This window comes from Ctenopharyngodon idella, chromosome 3 (assembly GCF_019924925.1).
Source record: "Ctenopharyngodon idella isolate HZGC_01 chromosome 3, HZGC01, whole genome shotgun sequence".
Lineage (NCBI taxonomy): Eukaryota > Metazoa > Chordata > Actinopteri > Cypriniformes > Xenocyprididae > Ctenopharyngodon > Ctenopharyngodon idella.
This window is the reverse complement of record NC_067222.1, coordinates 327866-345468: the sequence shown is the minus strand read 5'-3', so window position 1 is coordinate 345468 and position 17603 is coordinate 327866. Positions and strand designations below refer to the sequence as shown.

General features: G+C 36.7%; 1 protein-coding gene across 7 annotated transcripts in view; it reads left to right on the top strand.

Moving 5' to 3' along the window:
* The first annotated feature begins 11751 nt into the window (after positions 1–11751).
* The window catches only part of LOC127509451 (gastrula zinc finger protein XlCGF57.1-like), a 100392-nt gene continuing 94540 nt past the window's right edge, over positions 11752–17603 (top strand). For 6 of the 7 annotated variants that reach the window (XR_007929228.1, XR_007929226.1, XR_007929227.1 and 3 more), the window contains exon 1: positions 11752–12029. Coding sequence is in view for 2 of the 7 variants with exons in the window: in XM_051888189.1 (XP_051744149.1) it covers positions 11951–12029 (79 nt within the window). In the remaining 5 variants the exon portion in view is untranslated. Of the gene's footprint in view, positions 12030–14514; positions 17314–17603 lie in introns of those variants that run through there. The other variant, XR_007929229.1, reaches the window with a different exon arrangement.

Genomic DNA, 17603 nt, shown 5'->3' with positions numbered 1-17603 from the left:
GCAATGACTACTGCTTCAGGATATGATGTGTAGTAGTCTATAACAGTGAGTATAAAGACATTCTGAATAGGACCCACCAAATCAACACCTATCTTGGTCCACGGTCTGGGTGGTAGTTCTAATGGATGCAGTGGTTGATCTTTATGCAAGGGTTGATTCAGAACACACGCATTACAGTTTTTGACCATTCTTTCTACATCCATGTCCATATTAGGCCAAAAAAATTTGCTTCTCAAAAATTGCTTTGTGCGAATTACACCTTGTCTTGTGTGCAATTTTCAAAGCTTGCTGAACCAGCTTGGAAGGAAGAACAATCCTGTGTCCCCGCAGCAAAAGACCATCATGGGTTGACAACTCATCTGAGCAGCGTTTGTATGGATGTAGACTTTCAGGAATTGTAGCAGGCCACCGTCCTGTCTCCACTACGGAAATCAGTTGCGTCAAGGTAGTATCTTCCATTGTAGATCTTTTAAGTTCCTCAAGAGTCAAGGCTTGTACATCCATCATATTTACAGACAACACTGTCCATATATGTGTCCACATAACTGTTGCCCTCTGTTTTTGGTAAAGGAAGTCTAGAAAGTGAGTCTGCAACATTGTCTTTACCTGCAATGTGTTCAATCTTGTAGTCATATGGATACAGTCTCAGTCCAAGTCTTTGTATTCTAGGAGGCAAAAGCTTTGACTTCTCTGGATTGAGCATATAAATGAGAGGTCGATGATCCGTTTGAAGAGTAAATTTGCCTCCCCACAAATACGCTCTGAAGTGTTCCACCGCCCATACGCACCCTAGGGCTTCCCGCTCTATCTGAGAGTAATGCCTTTCCGTGGGTGTCAGAGAGCGGCTCGCCTATGCTACAGGCTTCTTAGCTCCATCTTCTTGTGTCTGAAGCAAAACTGCTCCAAGTCCGACTGGACTTGCATCACTAATCACAACTGTTGGAGCACTTATGTTGAAGTATGCTAGGCATGGCTCACTAGTTAATTCTTTTTTCAGTCTTTTAAACGCATTTTCTGCTTCAGATGACCACTGCCACTCTTGTCCTTGTATGGTCAGTTTTTTGAGAGGCTCAGACAGATTCACGTAATTGGGAACAACCTTCATCAAAAATCCACAAGTGCCTAAGAATGATCGTAACTGTGCAACATTTTCGGGTCTGGGAGCGTTACAAAGTGCTTCAACCTTTCGTGGATCTGGTTTTATTCCGTCTGCTGTGACAACGTGACCCAAAATCTCAATCTGTTTAAGTCCAAAGAAACATTTTTCTTTATTCAAGGTCAGTCCTTTTTCTTGGAGTCTTTGAAAAACATTTCTCAGTCTTTGCTCCAGCTCATTTTCATTTCAGCAAACACAACCACATCATCCATGTAGCACACCACACCTGGCATCCCACATAACATAGAGTCCATGGCTTTCTGGTATGCTTCAGGAGCACTGGACAATCTGAATGGAACCTTCCTAAAACGGTAGCATCCCCGGTGCATAATGAATGTGGTCATTTTTCTGGATTCAGGTGCCAGATCAACTTGCCAGAAACCCTTACGTGCATCCAGTTTTGCAAACACCTTTTCTCCCTGCATTGCTTGCAGTATACTGTCTATTGTTGGTACTGGGTGTCTTTCTCTTACCACAGCTTTATTCACTTCTCTCAGATCTACACAAAGTCTTACTTCTTTAGTGTCTTTTTTTGGAATTAGAAGAATGTTTGACACCCGTTCAGATCCTTTGTGCACTTCCTCTATGATGCCATCTTCCAGCATTTTGTCCAGCTCTTGATTCACAGCCTCTACCATCAGGTAGGGTACTCTCCTTAAAGCTTGAGCTACAGGTGTGACTTTTTCATTCACTGATATTTTATGGCTGTAACCTTTGATTTGTCCCAGTCCTTTAAACAAAGGGTGACATTCAGCCTCAAGTTTCAAAAATCTTTCTGGCGAATTTTCAATTGCAACGACCTAGTCTGTGGTATTCAGAATCTTTAAGTCAAAGCATGACCGTCTTCCTAACAGTGGCTCAACACTTCCTTTGATTACAAGATTTGGCCAGTTCTGTTAACTCGTTCACAAATACGTCAATAGTTTCATCTTGTAGTTGAGATCTCAGTCGGAATTTGATTTGTGTCCTTCCAGCACAACATTTTTCCGTGGAGTAAAGTAAGCATCCAATGCATTTACAGTCTCCGTATATGAATCTTTGGGACCCGGGAGATTCGCGAAAATCCTCTGCACTGGAGCACCAATACAATGCAAAAAGGTAGCGCGTCTTACCGCATCGGCAGTATTGTATAGTTCCACTGGCCAACTCAAAGAAACTGTAAGAGTCTTTCCATGTTTTGTATTCTGCATACAAATCCGAAACTCCGAGGTTCAATGGAATAGGCGGCGATAACAGCCTGTGCGACATGTATCGGCGGTGCTCGTGCTATGACCTCTTCTTCGCCCTCCATGCCAGCTCCGTCAGTCTTTCAGATCTAGATGTCGTTTTCAGCGACAGTTGAACGGTAATCCTAATTGTTCTTTTGTGTGTTCATCCTCGTCGTCATTTATGTTGTGTTGTTCGTCTCAATAACCAGTCTGTATCGTTGTTATCTCAACTTTTATTAACACACTCTCAACTACATCGCTCTCTTAACTCTCGTGATCACTCTCTCGTCCGACCCCCCTGTTCTCGCGATATCACTACACTACAACAAGGAGACCGTTTGCAAAAACTTGCACTTTGAAACCTGTTTTCAAAAGTTTGCGTTTTCAGGCCTCCAAAACGTGTTGTCATGTAAATGAACGGCCAAACACACAAAAAGTTTTTAGTTGAAAATGGTGTCATGTAAACAGCCCCTCAGTTTGGACTTTTCCTGCTTGCACTATTTCCCACCACTAGTTTGTCATGGTTTTTGATTTGAGTCGTTAATCACATCATTTGCACTTGTATTTAAGTTCCCTTGTTTCTGTTCGCCATTGTCGGGTATCGTCAGTGTACGTCTGTGTAAAGCTCTTCATGTTTGGATTTACCTTTATACTCACTTAAGCATAGCCTACTCTATGCTTAAGTGAGTGTGCAGTTGTTCTCCTTCAATTAAGCTATTGTTTTTTTTTCAACTTGCACCTCTACAGGTGTTTGTATGCTTTGCCTCACTTGCTCTATTATGGATTTCACTTTTGTCTTTGGATTTATTAAAGACTGCATTATCTCATCATTGTGTTCACGTTTGATCATCTACACAGTGTTTGTGACAGATGGCTTAGCTGTAAGAAAATTCAGATCTGCTGAACATTTTCATCAGTGTATTCATGATAACATTTGTCTGGATATTTTAAATATATATGTGCTTTTTTTTATTGAATGATCTAAATGTGTTGCAGGCAGTGTTGGGGAAGCTACTCTGAAACTGTAGTTTGGCAAGCTACAAGCTACTCATGAATTAAAGTAGTTAAACTACAGTCAAGCTACCCTTCTGAAAAAGTAGTTAGCTACACTACAAGTTACTAACAAAAAGTAGCTAGCTACATTGAAACTACTTTGATTTAAAAAAAAAAAAAAATTACATAGCCTATTACAAATAACTGAATAACTGTTAATGAAGAATGTTTAAGTAAAATGTTTGGGGTTTAAAACAACGCAATGCATTACAATTATGATTTCAAAACGTACTGTTTTATTTTGTAAACTATAAGATACAATACTCAAATGAAGCCTATTATCTCACACTGTCAAAGTGCAAAATTGATACAAACGTCACACCAATGCACCAATGCGGTTCTATGTACCTGCAACCTCAAACGGAAGCAAGATCACCCTCAGTTGATACTGTAATAATATCATATTATTATTGCCAATGCATATTTGTGTTTGCGCTCTGGAGAATGTCAAAGTGCTGTGGATGATCACAGTATACATAATCATGGGACATGCTAGGGGTGATTATACAAGGCTTCAGCCCCAAAAGTTTTATTGTTATTTTATATTTCTCATCAAGTATTCATGTCCAGTCATTTTAGTCACAATTAAAGGGTTAGTTCACCCAAAAATGAAAATAATATCATTAATTACTCCCCCTCATGCCGTTCCACACCCGTAAGAACTTCGTTCATCTTTGGAACACAAATTAAGATATTTTTGATAAAATCCAATGGCTCAGTAAGTTAATTTACACTTTAAATGCCCAGAAAGGTACTAAAGTCATATTTAAAACAGTTCACGTAAGTACAGCGGTTCAACCTTAATGTTAACAACAAAAAACAAAATAATGACTTTATTCATTTTAACTAGATGAGTGAAGGATAAAAACTAATCTAACTAAAAATAAATCAAGTAGCCTATGTATAACAATTTTATAGTTCAAAAAAATTAATGTTTCATCTAATTACAGATCTGACCATCACCTTTAAAAAGATGTTGTATGTGTTTGGATCAGTTGGTGTTGTTTTACTGAGCTCTGTCACACTGATGACTGAACTGATACTGAAAACAGGTGAGTGAACACAACACTTAAACATCAGGGTTCGGCAAACTTGAACCCAAGGTCCTTATATTGTTTTGTGTTTTCATGCCCCCTATATTATAGGACATGCCGATGTCATTGTAATTCAAAACGATAAATAAACATACTGAATGATTTTTTTTTTATTTAAAAATGTACAAAAAATGTCCTTAGTTAATGGTAAAAGTGCAGTCTGTTATCTGAGAATCATTGTATTTTCCTCTGAAAGCATCTTTGCCTTTTCTCTGCTGATTCTGCTCATGTTTGGACCCTGTAAGTACAACTGGAGTTGTTAGACCATGTTTAATGATCTTTATATTAAAATGTGTTTATAAAACATTTTAAACTTGATTACCATGAATTGAGTACGAACTGAATATGACTTATCTGACCACTGATCATTTATCTTTGTTCATCAAGCAGATTAGTGTCTATAGTCTATGTGAGGATGTATTTCATAAAACATTTTAATTTACATTGAGTGTTGAGGCTCATACACACTCAGGCATCAGTTTGATTCACTGAGAGCTGCTCACAGTTACATGAATGAAGATAACAACAGAGCAGAGAGAGAAAAAACTCGATATATTACTGATTTACAACTACTAGACAAACAACGAGCAAAACTAAAATTCAATGATGTTCATGATAGATATTTATATTAAACGGTTATCCATCGTATTTTATAAAACCATTATTTGCATAAATTCCTGGACACATTTTTTACTGTTTTTATTATAATGAAATTACCTATTACCTGTGATGCTGTGTGTTTAGTGTATTTATTCATTTTTTATTAAACACTCATGAACATTAAATTAATTCAGAGAGATCTGGATCTGATAATCAGCAGAAATTAATGATCAAATGTGAAGGAAAAGTCATTCATAAAAGTCATAAAAGTGCAAGTAGGCCTGCTTTAATTATTTAGGATCGGCCATTACCAGTGGTGGACAGTAGCCTAAGTATTTTTACTTCGTTACTGTATACTTAAGTAACTTTTTCAAGTAGGCCTAGCCTAGGCTATCTGTACTTTACTCAAGTATTTTTATTTTGAGCAACTTTTACTTTTACTTCACTACATTCCAAAGCATAAAATCGTTCTTTTTACTCCACTACATTTCATAAACCATTTATTTTAAAATGAAGAAATCGTCACATGGTCAGAGACGCAAAAGCGGTGTCCGATTCGTGCACGAACTGATTCTTTTCAATCATCCTGTTAAATCGGTTCACAAATCACATCAACAATTCATTCGAGAATTGTACTCATATTGCCGCTCGTTCAGAGTGAGTCTCCAGTGAATGAATTTACAAGTCTGACTGAAAATTAGCCAAGAACTTGGGGGTCCTCTGAAAATCATATTTAGGTCAGTTGTTTTTGTTAAAAAAATTAAATTTGCTGTAAAGGGCGATCTGTTTAAGCCCACTGAAATGCTTTAATGCGACACGTCCACATCAATGGGGACATCCCGTTAAGCGTTTTTCACGTTAAGCGTTTTTAGAATGTCCCCATCAATGTGTCTACAGATAGCGATCTCGATTCAAACAGATCAAATCACATTTTAAAGCTAATGGTTATCGGTTACATTGTTACGGCACTAGGTTGCGACAAGTGACTGTTAAAATGTATTTGACATTGAATGATTCATTCAAAAGATTTGTTCAAAAACATTGATTCATCCAGTAATGAAACAAGTGAAGTAGTTATGAGTGAGTCATTAAATCATTCATTCAAACCCATTTTATTAAATTAATTAATTAATTATTTTTAAATAGACTGCAGCAATTAATATTTTGTCCTCTAGTAATTAATTATACATAGTTTTGTTTAGTTCAGTCTATTCAGAATCATGGAGAATCATGATTTCTATTTGAAAGAAACAAATAAAAATCTTGATTCTCATTTTATCCAGAATTAAAACACAAGTTAAAATAACACATGCACGTTCATCTTCCCCGCTGCTGTAGCAATTTTGTAATGTTATGTATTTAGCCCTATATGTTTCGTCTGCTTTTATATTGTTTGTCAACACACATTACATATTATGTATCTGCATCCATTAATCTTCCATCCATACTGACTAGTGCTGGCTATTTGACAATTCATAGGCTAATCATTCATAATTATTTTAAGCAATAGGATTATATAAAATATATAATATAAAATTAAATAATATAAGTGGCCTATATAAAATTAAACATTCATGAATCAGTACTTTTTTACTTAAGTACATTAAAAATCAAATACTTTTGTACTTTCACTCAAGTAAAACTGAAAAGGAGCACTAAATACTTTCACTTGAGTAATATTTTATGATACGTATCTGTACTTTTACTCAAGTACTTGATTTGTGTACTTTGTCCTCCACTGACCATTACCATCTTTAGGACATTTGTGCTTTAATCGAGACTTAATAAAAACTCTCTCCTCTCAGGGATTTCTGACATGCCGTGTTGTCAGGTTAGTGTCACTGCAGTGCATTCATTTGAGATTTCCTCAAATGGAACCTCAAGTTTACGTCACATTTAATATGAATAAGAAATATACATTTACATGTGTATTATCCAGAAAACATTTAGGACTAATGACATTCCAGTCACCGGATCAAACCAGAACCAGGATTCTCAGGTGAATATCACATTGATTTAAGGTGTGTTATTGGCCTACAATTTATTTCAGATGCACTGTTTATGTTTAATTTATTTGTCTTCTCCTGTTCCCAGAATGCAGCCGAATCTGAAGAAACTCCCGCCAATGGACCAAATCAGAACCAGGAGAGAGAGGAATCACATGAAATGAATCATCTACTGAATCAAGATCAGAAGGCTGGTATTGACATAACAGAGGAAAATCAGCCAGATTCAGTGAAGTCACAAACATAATCAACAATCAGAGACAGACACTACAAAATTTGGTAATACTTTATTTTAAGGTGACGTAGTTACACATTACTACATGTACTTACTATAGTAATGTTGTGTTCTGGGAATCAAGGTGATACTGAGTATGGTCGCTAGAGGGCAGTAAGACCTTCAAAAAAAAAAACCTAGAGAGATAAGCAAGAAGTTGAGTTGTTGATGTCCTGTTTACTGATGCTTCCTACATTAAAGACAGATGTTTGGAGTTAGCTTTTGTTTTCATTATTTTTACATCTTAAAACACAAATTGGCAATAAGGATACCCCGCACTGCAGTTTTGTTTTGCTGCTATGTCCAATGTTTGTTAATGTTCCTGCGCCAGTAACATTTTTGCCCTGTCTGGGGGACCACTGATGCCTTTTGTCAAGCCCTGAGTACAGTAAATTTGATTTACAGTAAATTTAAACTTCCATAACTTTTTTATACTTTCATTTTTTTAAGTGTTTTCAGCAATAATCTACTGACTGTCTTCTTTAAAACGAGACCAAACTTATGTCTATTCCAAAGCATTCTTGAGTTAAACATTTGAGTTTGGATAGTGCATTTTCATGTATATTGGAGGGTGACAGTTAACAGGTTTAAAAGCCATGTAAAAATATTTACTTCACAAACATGGAAAACAGCGATAACGGCATTTACCTGTCTGCAGGGTTGTGTTCTTTCCTCCTCGATACTGAGATTTAGTCTCTTAGTCCCACTTTTTGCTCTTTCAGTTGTGTAGATTATGCATTTACATTCAATTTCTGTTATCCCGAAAGCCACGACACACAACAAACACCTCCGATCACGATCTCCACCGGTTTTTAGCATTTAGCCGCGCTTAAAGGGAACCCCTGGTGTTAAGACTTGTATGGCTTAATATAACGTAAATAATGTCTCTTACTGAAATATGTAGTAGAAAACCCATGAAAGATTTACGTTATTTAAAAAACCCATAACATATTTGGACAATGGGCGGCGCCATTTTGTTTGCGTTCTATGTTGATGACGTCAAATGGTTGCACTCTGTCAGCTACTTACAATACTCTGTAGCTATTTTTACCTCAACACAACTCAGAATATAATATACGATACCACATTGTGCAGCTTTTGGTTGTAATTTTCAGTCGATGAGCCACAAGAGAAGCGATGTAAGTCTTTACTGCTTTACTAGCGATAAGAAGAGGAGAAAAGAATGGGACGTTGTGATGAATGTGGACGAATAAAACTTCCTAAAGAACCGCGTCTTTGGGCCTGTTTACACTTGGTCACTTCATGCGTTTTCTCTGATCGGATAGCTATCCGATCGTGAAAACACCAGGTCTAAATGTCCCCCGAAACGCACTCGAGACAGATTTAAATCCGATCACTCAAACAACTTCAGGAGGTGGTCTGAGACACATTCCAGTCTAAACTGAACAGGTCTAAATGCATCTGGTTGTTGAAATTTAACTCCTCCCATATATATATTACTGTTGAATATATGTATACTAGGTGCTAAAAGTCAAAACTAATGTATCAGACCTTGATAGCTGCCAGTTATCAAAAATGTAATTTCTGCAACACTTCTTTACCGCAGCATCTTTAGGCTGATCATATTACACTTATCAGGCACAACATTAAAACCACTGACAGGTGAAGTGAGTATCATTTAATATATCATTAAAATGGCACCTGTCAAGAGGTGGGATATATTATGTAGCAAGTTCTTCAGTCAGTTCTTGAATTTCATGTATTGGAAGCAGGAAAAATTACCAAGTGAAAAGATCTGAGTGACTTTGAAAAGGGCCAAATTGTGATGGCTAGACAACTGGGTCAGAGCATCTCCAAAACTCAAAGTCTTGTGGGTTGTTTACGTTATGCAGTGGTTAGTGCCTACCAAAAGTGGTGCAAGAAAGGACAACCGCTGATCCGGCATCAGAGTCATGGGCCCAAGGCTCATTCATGTACATCGGAAGAGAAAGCTAGCCTGTCTGATCAGATCACACATCAGATCACAATATTGTTGAAAAACTTAATACTGCCCATGATGTGACACATACCACCTACCCAAAGATTATTAGGATTTGTTTGCTATTTTGCCAATATCTATAATGCTGATTTGTAACAGCTGCAAACAATGGTGGTTTGATGCTGGTAAAATGAGAATCTACATCAAATCTACATTTGCACATACAGTTCCATATGCAAATATATTAATGTAAACAAACTGTAATGTAAACATTGTATAAATTTCTAGTTTATTTGTGTGTAGTCCAATAAAAATAAATGTTCAAGTTCATCAGTTACGGGTGGGAAAAAAAAAACATTCTGCTTGACAAGTGTCCAGTTCTCCATAGCTATTCTGGTCTATTTCATAAGAGACAGTTTAGGACTATTTCTATTATTTTGCTAGTTGCTGCTCATTTAGAAGATTGTCTTATAGTTTCATTGTATTGATATTTTGTCATCTAACAATAATATACAATGCAGATTTATTAACTTCTGTCATGACATAATCTTAGCTATGAGCCCTAATGCATAAACACTAAAGGCATCTTTACACAGCCGATTTAAGGCTGCTCTAAAGCAGGTCTGTGACTGCTCAGAAATCAGTGTAAAGACGCAATGCCGTATTAAAGCAGACCTAAAATACGCCGGGTCTGGCCCACCTCAGGCCCTAGTATCAAAGGCGACTCTGATACTGTTCTGGTTCAGTGTAAATGAACGCGAAATATAGCCGCCCTAAACTACATCATTGTCATGACAACCAAAAGCATTCCAGTTAGCTCAGGCGGCGTGAGATTCAAGAAGCAGGAGACGAAACATATAGGGCAAATTAAAAAAAAAAAAAAAAAAACATGTCTACCAACAAGGGGCAGTGAAGTAAGAGTCCTGTACTCACATCGTGAAGCAAACCACCACAATAACAGCAGAGAATCGTCGAGTGTCATCAACTGGCTTTCGCCGTTTGTAATTTTCCTATGAAGAGACTGTCAGATCAATGCGCTGCCACATTTCTCACAGATGAGGTAAATGCTTAACACAATTGGCGTCACTGTGATTGTGCATTGTTATATTGTATTCAAAAAATCATCTCCTTGAGGACGATATTTCACCCACACACGACAGTCTGGCTGTCCTGCCTGACACGCAAGCGCTAGCATCATTTGTTGTTTCTGGCTCTTTGAGGAAAAAAAAAAAAAAAAAAATGTTCGACCTCTTTTAATCATGTAGTGATCTACCCGGTGTAATAATGGATAATTTCTTTGTAGCATTTGTTCCAACTGTAACAACTTTTATTAAGAAATAGAAAATAACTATCAGTACCACAGAATTATGACAAACATCAAAGCGTGAGATAAATTAATTTAAAATTTCGTATTTTTTAATTTCGAGTTTTATTTCATTGTTTATTTCATTATTTTTAAATTAATTTTGTTAAAACTGTAGTTTTAAAATAGTTATGTTCAAAGCATTGTTTCCCACGATTTTAATTCCTGTGTAAATGCATTTATGCCGCTTCAGAGAAGCATTAAACAGTCTGTGTAAATGCAGATTTTTGTGATTTTATGCCGCTTCAGAGTTGGTTTCTGTGCTGCTTTTTCTGTGTAAAGATGCCTTAATAGACCACCATCACCTCTGTTCTCCGGGGTAAAACGTTCAAATAAAAGTTGATAGTAAGTCTGACCCCTTTTAAGACATTTAAGAAGAAAACGTTGACATTTTTTCACATTGATATTTCTATCTTTATTTCTCACTGATATTTTACCCTGAAAAGCTGCTCTGCTGTCTGACCTGGCATATGTTCAAAAGGTTCAACATTGACATGGTGAGAGAGGACACAGAGGATTTGCTTTAAATATTATTTTGTATTTTATGTAATTATGTGACTGATCTTTAACAAGCATACTATGTGCTATGCACACATAGTATTTAACAATAGCCTACATCTTCCTCTGGCTGAAGATAAGAAGCTGTTTTATATGCTCTTCTTAGGTTCTTGTTATGTTCCACTTCCAGCAGGTGTGTGTCAGCACAGTGAAAAAAAGCTTTGTTTTGGTTATTTTCCAGTTCTGTTCCGTTACTCCCTTTTCATTACCCACATGTTTAGTTTGTCCAGCCATGCTCTGCTAATTGTCTGTCTTATTCATGTTACCCTTTTGAGTGTGGAGTTTATTTGGAGTAACCTCTTGAATCCTTCTGTTTTTGAGTGCTGTTGTTGTTGTTAAATGATAAGATATGTCTCTGAATTTGGGTCTCACAGAGGTTTTTCCAAAATTGGGGGGAAAATAAAAAAATATCCTCAAAATTATTTTCCCTCCTCTAGACACTTCACACTCCAGTCCAGTGGGTGGCGGTAAGGTACATACATTTGTTTGCCAACCACCATTAAACCTCAGAGGAAGAAGATTAGCATGATCTGTGGCATTGTGTTGTTGTTAACAAACTGTTAAAATATACTTTTAGTATGTAGAAAGATACAATCAGGTCAATAAAAACATTCCCATGCACATAGACATGACTAAGTTTTGTAGCAAGCAGGAATATCTGGAGGAGTATCAACTGAACTGAGATCTGCTGCTGTGAAGATGGTGTTTGTTAAAGAGGAGAGTGAGGAGGACATGAGTGAACCAGAACCCTGGAGAATAAAACATGAGGAACAAGGAGGTTGGTGTCTATTCTTCATTCATCTTTAACTGTTGTGCTACATTAAGCTAACAAAGATTTAGACATTGAGTGTACGCGGATCCTTAAAAAGTCTTAAATTCCTTAATGTAAAAAAAATATATATATATTTTCATTCTTTACTTTTTGGAAAAGCAAAACTATGTTGAACTCGGAGCTTGTGCGATTCTTCATGCACGCACATTTTTACAGTAGCTCAAACATTTGTGCGGGCAGTTTTCCGTTTAAATAATGCCCCAAAATGTATGTATTAAGTAAAAAATAAAATACTGTTGTTATATTACTATTTGTAGCCTACCCCCAAACTAAAATGTATGATTATATTTTTTTATTCTTCAAAAATAGATGGGCTATTACCCTGGCTCTAAATTACAAAATGTAGTAATATTGTTGAGGCAGCAATGATACATTTTACATCTTTTTTTTCTCTTCTGACTGCCAAAATTCATTCCTCTCTTGGAATGTCTTTTTTTCTTTCACTGTCGGAGCAAATAGTAATGCAAAAATGTATATTTGGTATGGTCTCCCATATGTCTAGACATTCACCCTGCTATAGTTTACTACTCAGAAATGTAAAAAGGGTCCATTGTTTAAATGCATCCTTTTCCTGTTATCACTGTAAAGCTGCTTTGAAACACTATATAAACACCATGTAAATAAAGGTGATCTGTTGAGCGGGTGATTTAGTGTGTTTACATAGAAGCTGGTGTAATCATGTTGTAATTTGATGTATATGCATAAAGACAATACATTTATAGCTCATGTAATTGCAGGGCTCTACGCTAACATTTTTATTATAAAAAAATTTAGGAGCACAGTCAAAAATTTAGGAGCACAGTCAAAAATTTAGGAGCACTTTCTGATCAATAACAGATATTAACTTTCACATTACAGGGCTATATTTTCCCCTTAATTAATTGCCAGAGGCATTTTTACCATTATAAGATCAGAAAAATTGTTTTTACATGTTAAACAATAAATTCAGTTTGAACATTAAGATCATCAAAAATGAATCTTTGCACTGCAGAAGTGGCACAGAAGCTCCATCTGAAGCTGTATTATTTAGACACATATACTGCTTAATGCCGCTCATTGGTGAATTATGTTGTACGAATGTTTTTAAATATAATGTTTTGAATTTAGAAATATGTAAAAAAAAAAAAAAAAAAAAAAACTTTGAAAGTTTGATATTTGAAGTAAAAACAGGCTATGTAAAGTGTAAAAATGAAAATAAATGTAAATTCATTAATGAAATGAAAATAAAAATGCCAGTAGGTGGCGGTAAATCTTAATGTGCGAGTCATTCATTCAGATGTTGAAAACGCAGGAGTTCGATTTCACCTCACTCTTCTGAATGACAAGACCATGGATGAAGATTTGGTTGAAAAGCGAAATGTAAAAGCGCATATTTAAGCGAGTTTGTCATTGTACTGTTTTGTTGTTGTGTTTTTCATTAATAATAACAAACCCACCCATCATTAAAGCGATTGCTGCCTCCGAATCGGCGCTACTTCAAAAGTGAAAGTAATATGCGCAGTTTTGCACATTAGCATTCACTCGCACTGGTGCGCCTAAATATTTTTTCAAACTCGCACACAGTTATTTTCAGTCGCAAATGTGAGCGAAATGGTCGCAGTGTAGAGCCCTGAATCGTGTAGTGTAGTGTGATTGAAGGTTTGTTTTTTTGTTTTTTTTGGGAAAGGTCTTGAAAGTGGTATTAAACTTGAAGTGCTGATAACTGCAGATTCCCTGTAGACAGCTCATCAGATTCAGTGGTGGTCGTTATAAAATCATAAGAGCTGTGAAATGATGTGGATTAGACAAGTAAATAAATAGGATGCACCGATACCACTTTTTCCAGAACTAGGCCGATACCAATACTTTCATTTTTGGTACTCTCCGATACTAATACCTGTTCTTTGCATTTGTAATTTTTGAAATATGTTAGGTAGAGAAAACAAAAGAATAATAATGAATCAAATTTGTTGATTTAAAGGGTTAGTTCACCCAAAAATTAAAATTCTGTCATTTATTACTCACCCTCATGTCGTTCCACACCCGTAAGACCTTCGTTCATCTTCGGAACACAAATTAAGATATTTTTGCCAAAGTCACGTGATTTCAGTAAACAAGGCTTCATTGTGTCATAGGTGTTTTGTGTTCAATAGTTCACATGACTTTGGCCGTGCTCCGAACTGCTGATTTGAAACAAAAGATTTGTAAAGCTTCGAAGCTTCATGAAGCAGTGTTTAGTTCAGTGACGAGTGCTAGATATTGTTGAATAAAGTCATTATTTTGATTTTCTTGGCACACAAAAAGTATTCTCGTCGCTTCATAACATTAAGGTTGAACCACTGTAGTCACATGAACTGTTTTAAATATATTTTTAGTACCTTTCTGGGCGTTTGAAAGTGTCGGTGTGTCTGTGTCTCATAATTATTAATGAGACTGAGTTTTCTTTTCCCAGGAGAATACACCGTCTCTTAATTATTCAGGACAACACGTGGCTCTTTTAAATGAGAGACATGTCAAACTGTAAGATCGCGCAGTGGATGAGAGAGACGTTCTTGGTTCATGGTCCCATGAACGTGGTGTAAAAGTTCGGGTGTGTTGCATGGCTTTCCCCGCGATGCTTCCAGGGCTAGACTGGCAGCGTGCGGTTCGTTGGACATCAGCTACCGACACATTGAAACTCTGTAGCAAGCATTTTTTGACAGGTGGACTTCTGCCTTAATCATCCTCTGACAGGCACTTCAAACAGTGAGATTGCATACAATTAGCTAGAGATGCATTAATGTATCAAAAACGAGTGCTTGTGTTTGCTTTGTAAGAGTTTCTGCGTCGCACAAGTTCTCTTCAATATCTGTGTCTTCAACACAAACATGATTCATCAACACTGTGTGTAACCAGTCTTTATGGCTCTTTAACCGATCAAATGGCTTATAAAAATGCCGCAAAATAGTTCTCAAAAGTTATCAAAGATGCAACAGAGTGTTTGTATTCAATGCAGAGAACAAAATGTGAATGGCTTCGCATTTATTTGTGTATTAAATTATAGCAAATGCCATGTATATTGTGCTGCATATATTTGCAGCGTGCATTTACGGGAAGATTTTTTTGTTTTATGCTTTTAATGAGAGCAAAATAAAACTGTCTGAATCAGAAGCCGTTGCTGTGTTGTCAGGCTCCCCTCCCTCATCCCCCTCTATTGCGCAGCTTAATCACGCCCACTTCTGTATCATTTTTCATAACTGTGGTGAGAATTGACTGCTGCTGAAATGGGGTTTCATGACCCTTTAATTTGTGTTCCGAAGATGAACAAAGGTCTTCGGGTGTGGAACGACATGAGGGTGAGTAATTAATGACAGAATTTTCATTTTTGGGTGAAATAACCCTTTAATTTTTTATTATATATAAAAAAAATTTCCCAAATTTGATTTCATCAAAAATATCTTAATTTGTGTTCCGAAGATGAACGAATGTCTTACGGGTGTGGAACGACATGAGGATGAGTAATTAATGACAGAAATTTAATTTTTGGGTGAACTAACCCCTTAACATTAGTAATATGTGCCTCATTTTACCTGCTTTGCTATTGACATATCCGACTGAACTACAAACTTTCCAGCCTTGTCTGTGAAAAAGGGATGTGTGCTTGAAATGCTTGTGTGACTGTGCCACTGCACGTTCAATTCATTCCGCGTTTCGTTTATCAGTTTGTGCACAGCAGCTATATAGGCGTAAATATTTAATTTGTTTAACATTCTATTGTTAATATATTTGCTTCATAGACATTATATATCCATTCTATTATATATCCATACTGCTCACTGTTTGCTCTGTTGTCAGTTTTTCTTTGTCACAAGCACTGTACTGTACACGTTGCATGGTATCAGTTGTTGGTATCTGAGTGTTTTGATGAGTATGATTACAATTTTGATGAGTATGATGAGTACAAAAGCACAGTATCTGTGCATCCCTATAAATAAAAAGAAAATAAATTACTTCAAAATACATCTAAAGGTATGTTTATATGACGATGTGTTTCGTTTTTCTTTAGTTTTTCCAACATTATCAAAACAATCCTTGTTCGCACAGATTCAAGAAAACAAGTAAAAGTGCTGTATTATTCATGCCAGGCCAGTAGTTGGCGATGTCACTTTGTAAAGAAATACCATGTACTTATAGATTGAACACAATACGCGTGCACATGATGTCTCCATTTTTACGAATTTGTATTTTTGTTGTTTACACAGAGCTGATAATTGTACTGTTTTCAAAAGTTGCCCCCTCAATAATCATAACCTCTACTAGGGTTCAGCAAGGTTCGAAACTGTGACCATATGATCCTGAAATTCAATGTGTGCAACCTCAAAATTGAGAGCATTTGTGCAAGTGCAAATAATTGTTGTGTGCTCCTAATTTTTTTAAATAGTGCTCCTAACTTTTTGAATTTGGAAGTACCAGTGCTACTAAGTAAAAAAAAAAAAAAAGTTAATTTCGAGCCCTGTTCAGTTTAAGGTGTGTTTACACAACACTGTTTTTAACTAAAAACTTTTTGTGTTTTGGCCGATCATTTACACAACAACGTTTTGGGGGGCCTGAAACAATGAGAGCATGGATAAATTATTTATAATAAATACTACAATATTCAATAAAAAAATAAGAATTGTCAGTTTTGTTTTCATGGCATCTTTAAAGCCATTTGACAATCCCTCAACATGCATGGACTGTTTTATTATGCCCTTGTGTACAAAAGAGGCTTGTTTTCATTTCTTTGGTATGTGCTTAATTTGTTCCCCTCAGATGAGGAGTATGATTTTGTTGAAGAGAGACATGCTGAAGAAGATTCAGCAGTAGCGGAAATGTCTATGGCTGCTCGATTAAAGGAGATCATTGGTAGAGCAGCCAAAGCATTAGAAATCTCAAGATTTGAAGAGGATACAGAGGCTCAGTCTGGTCCAGTTAAAGTCCCCTTCTTCTAGACTTTGAGAAGGCTGTGCGAAAACAATTTACGAAGAGCAACTTGCCACTACAGTGATGCTTTTTCTGACTAGGGTTTCATCCCTAGATGCCTCAGTCAAGGAAGGTCATGGTTATGCGGATGTGTAGCTCTCCGCTGGTGGAGGTGTGGAATAAACATGGCAAGAGGCAGCATGCTGGGTCTAGTATGCCATCGACAGCTGGTGTCAACAGATGCATCTCAGCTAGGCTGGGGGGCAGTCCATGCAGGTTGGGGCATCAAGGGATGCTGGAACAGTCCCTGGGCAAGTCAGCACATCAGTGTGCTAGAATTAAAGGCAGTGCATCTCGCACTTCAACATTTCAGGCCACGCCTTTGGGGGTATCGTACTATTTCAGACTGTACAGTAGTGGCAGTATATATCAACAGACAAGGGGGCCTCAGCTCTCCTACATTGTGGATTGGCCTCAAGTCGTCTTCATTTATATAGCACTTTTCACAATACATATTGTTTCAAAGCAGCTTCACAGTGACAATAGGAAAATTATTATCGAGCTAAAGTTGGGCTCAGAAGTAGTTCCTGTCACTGAAGG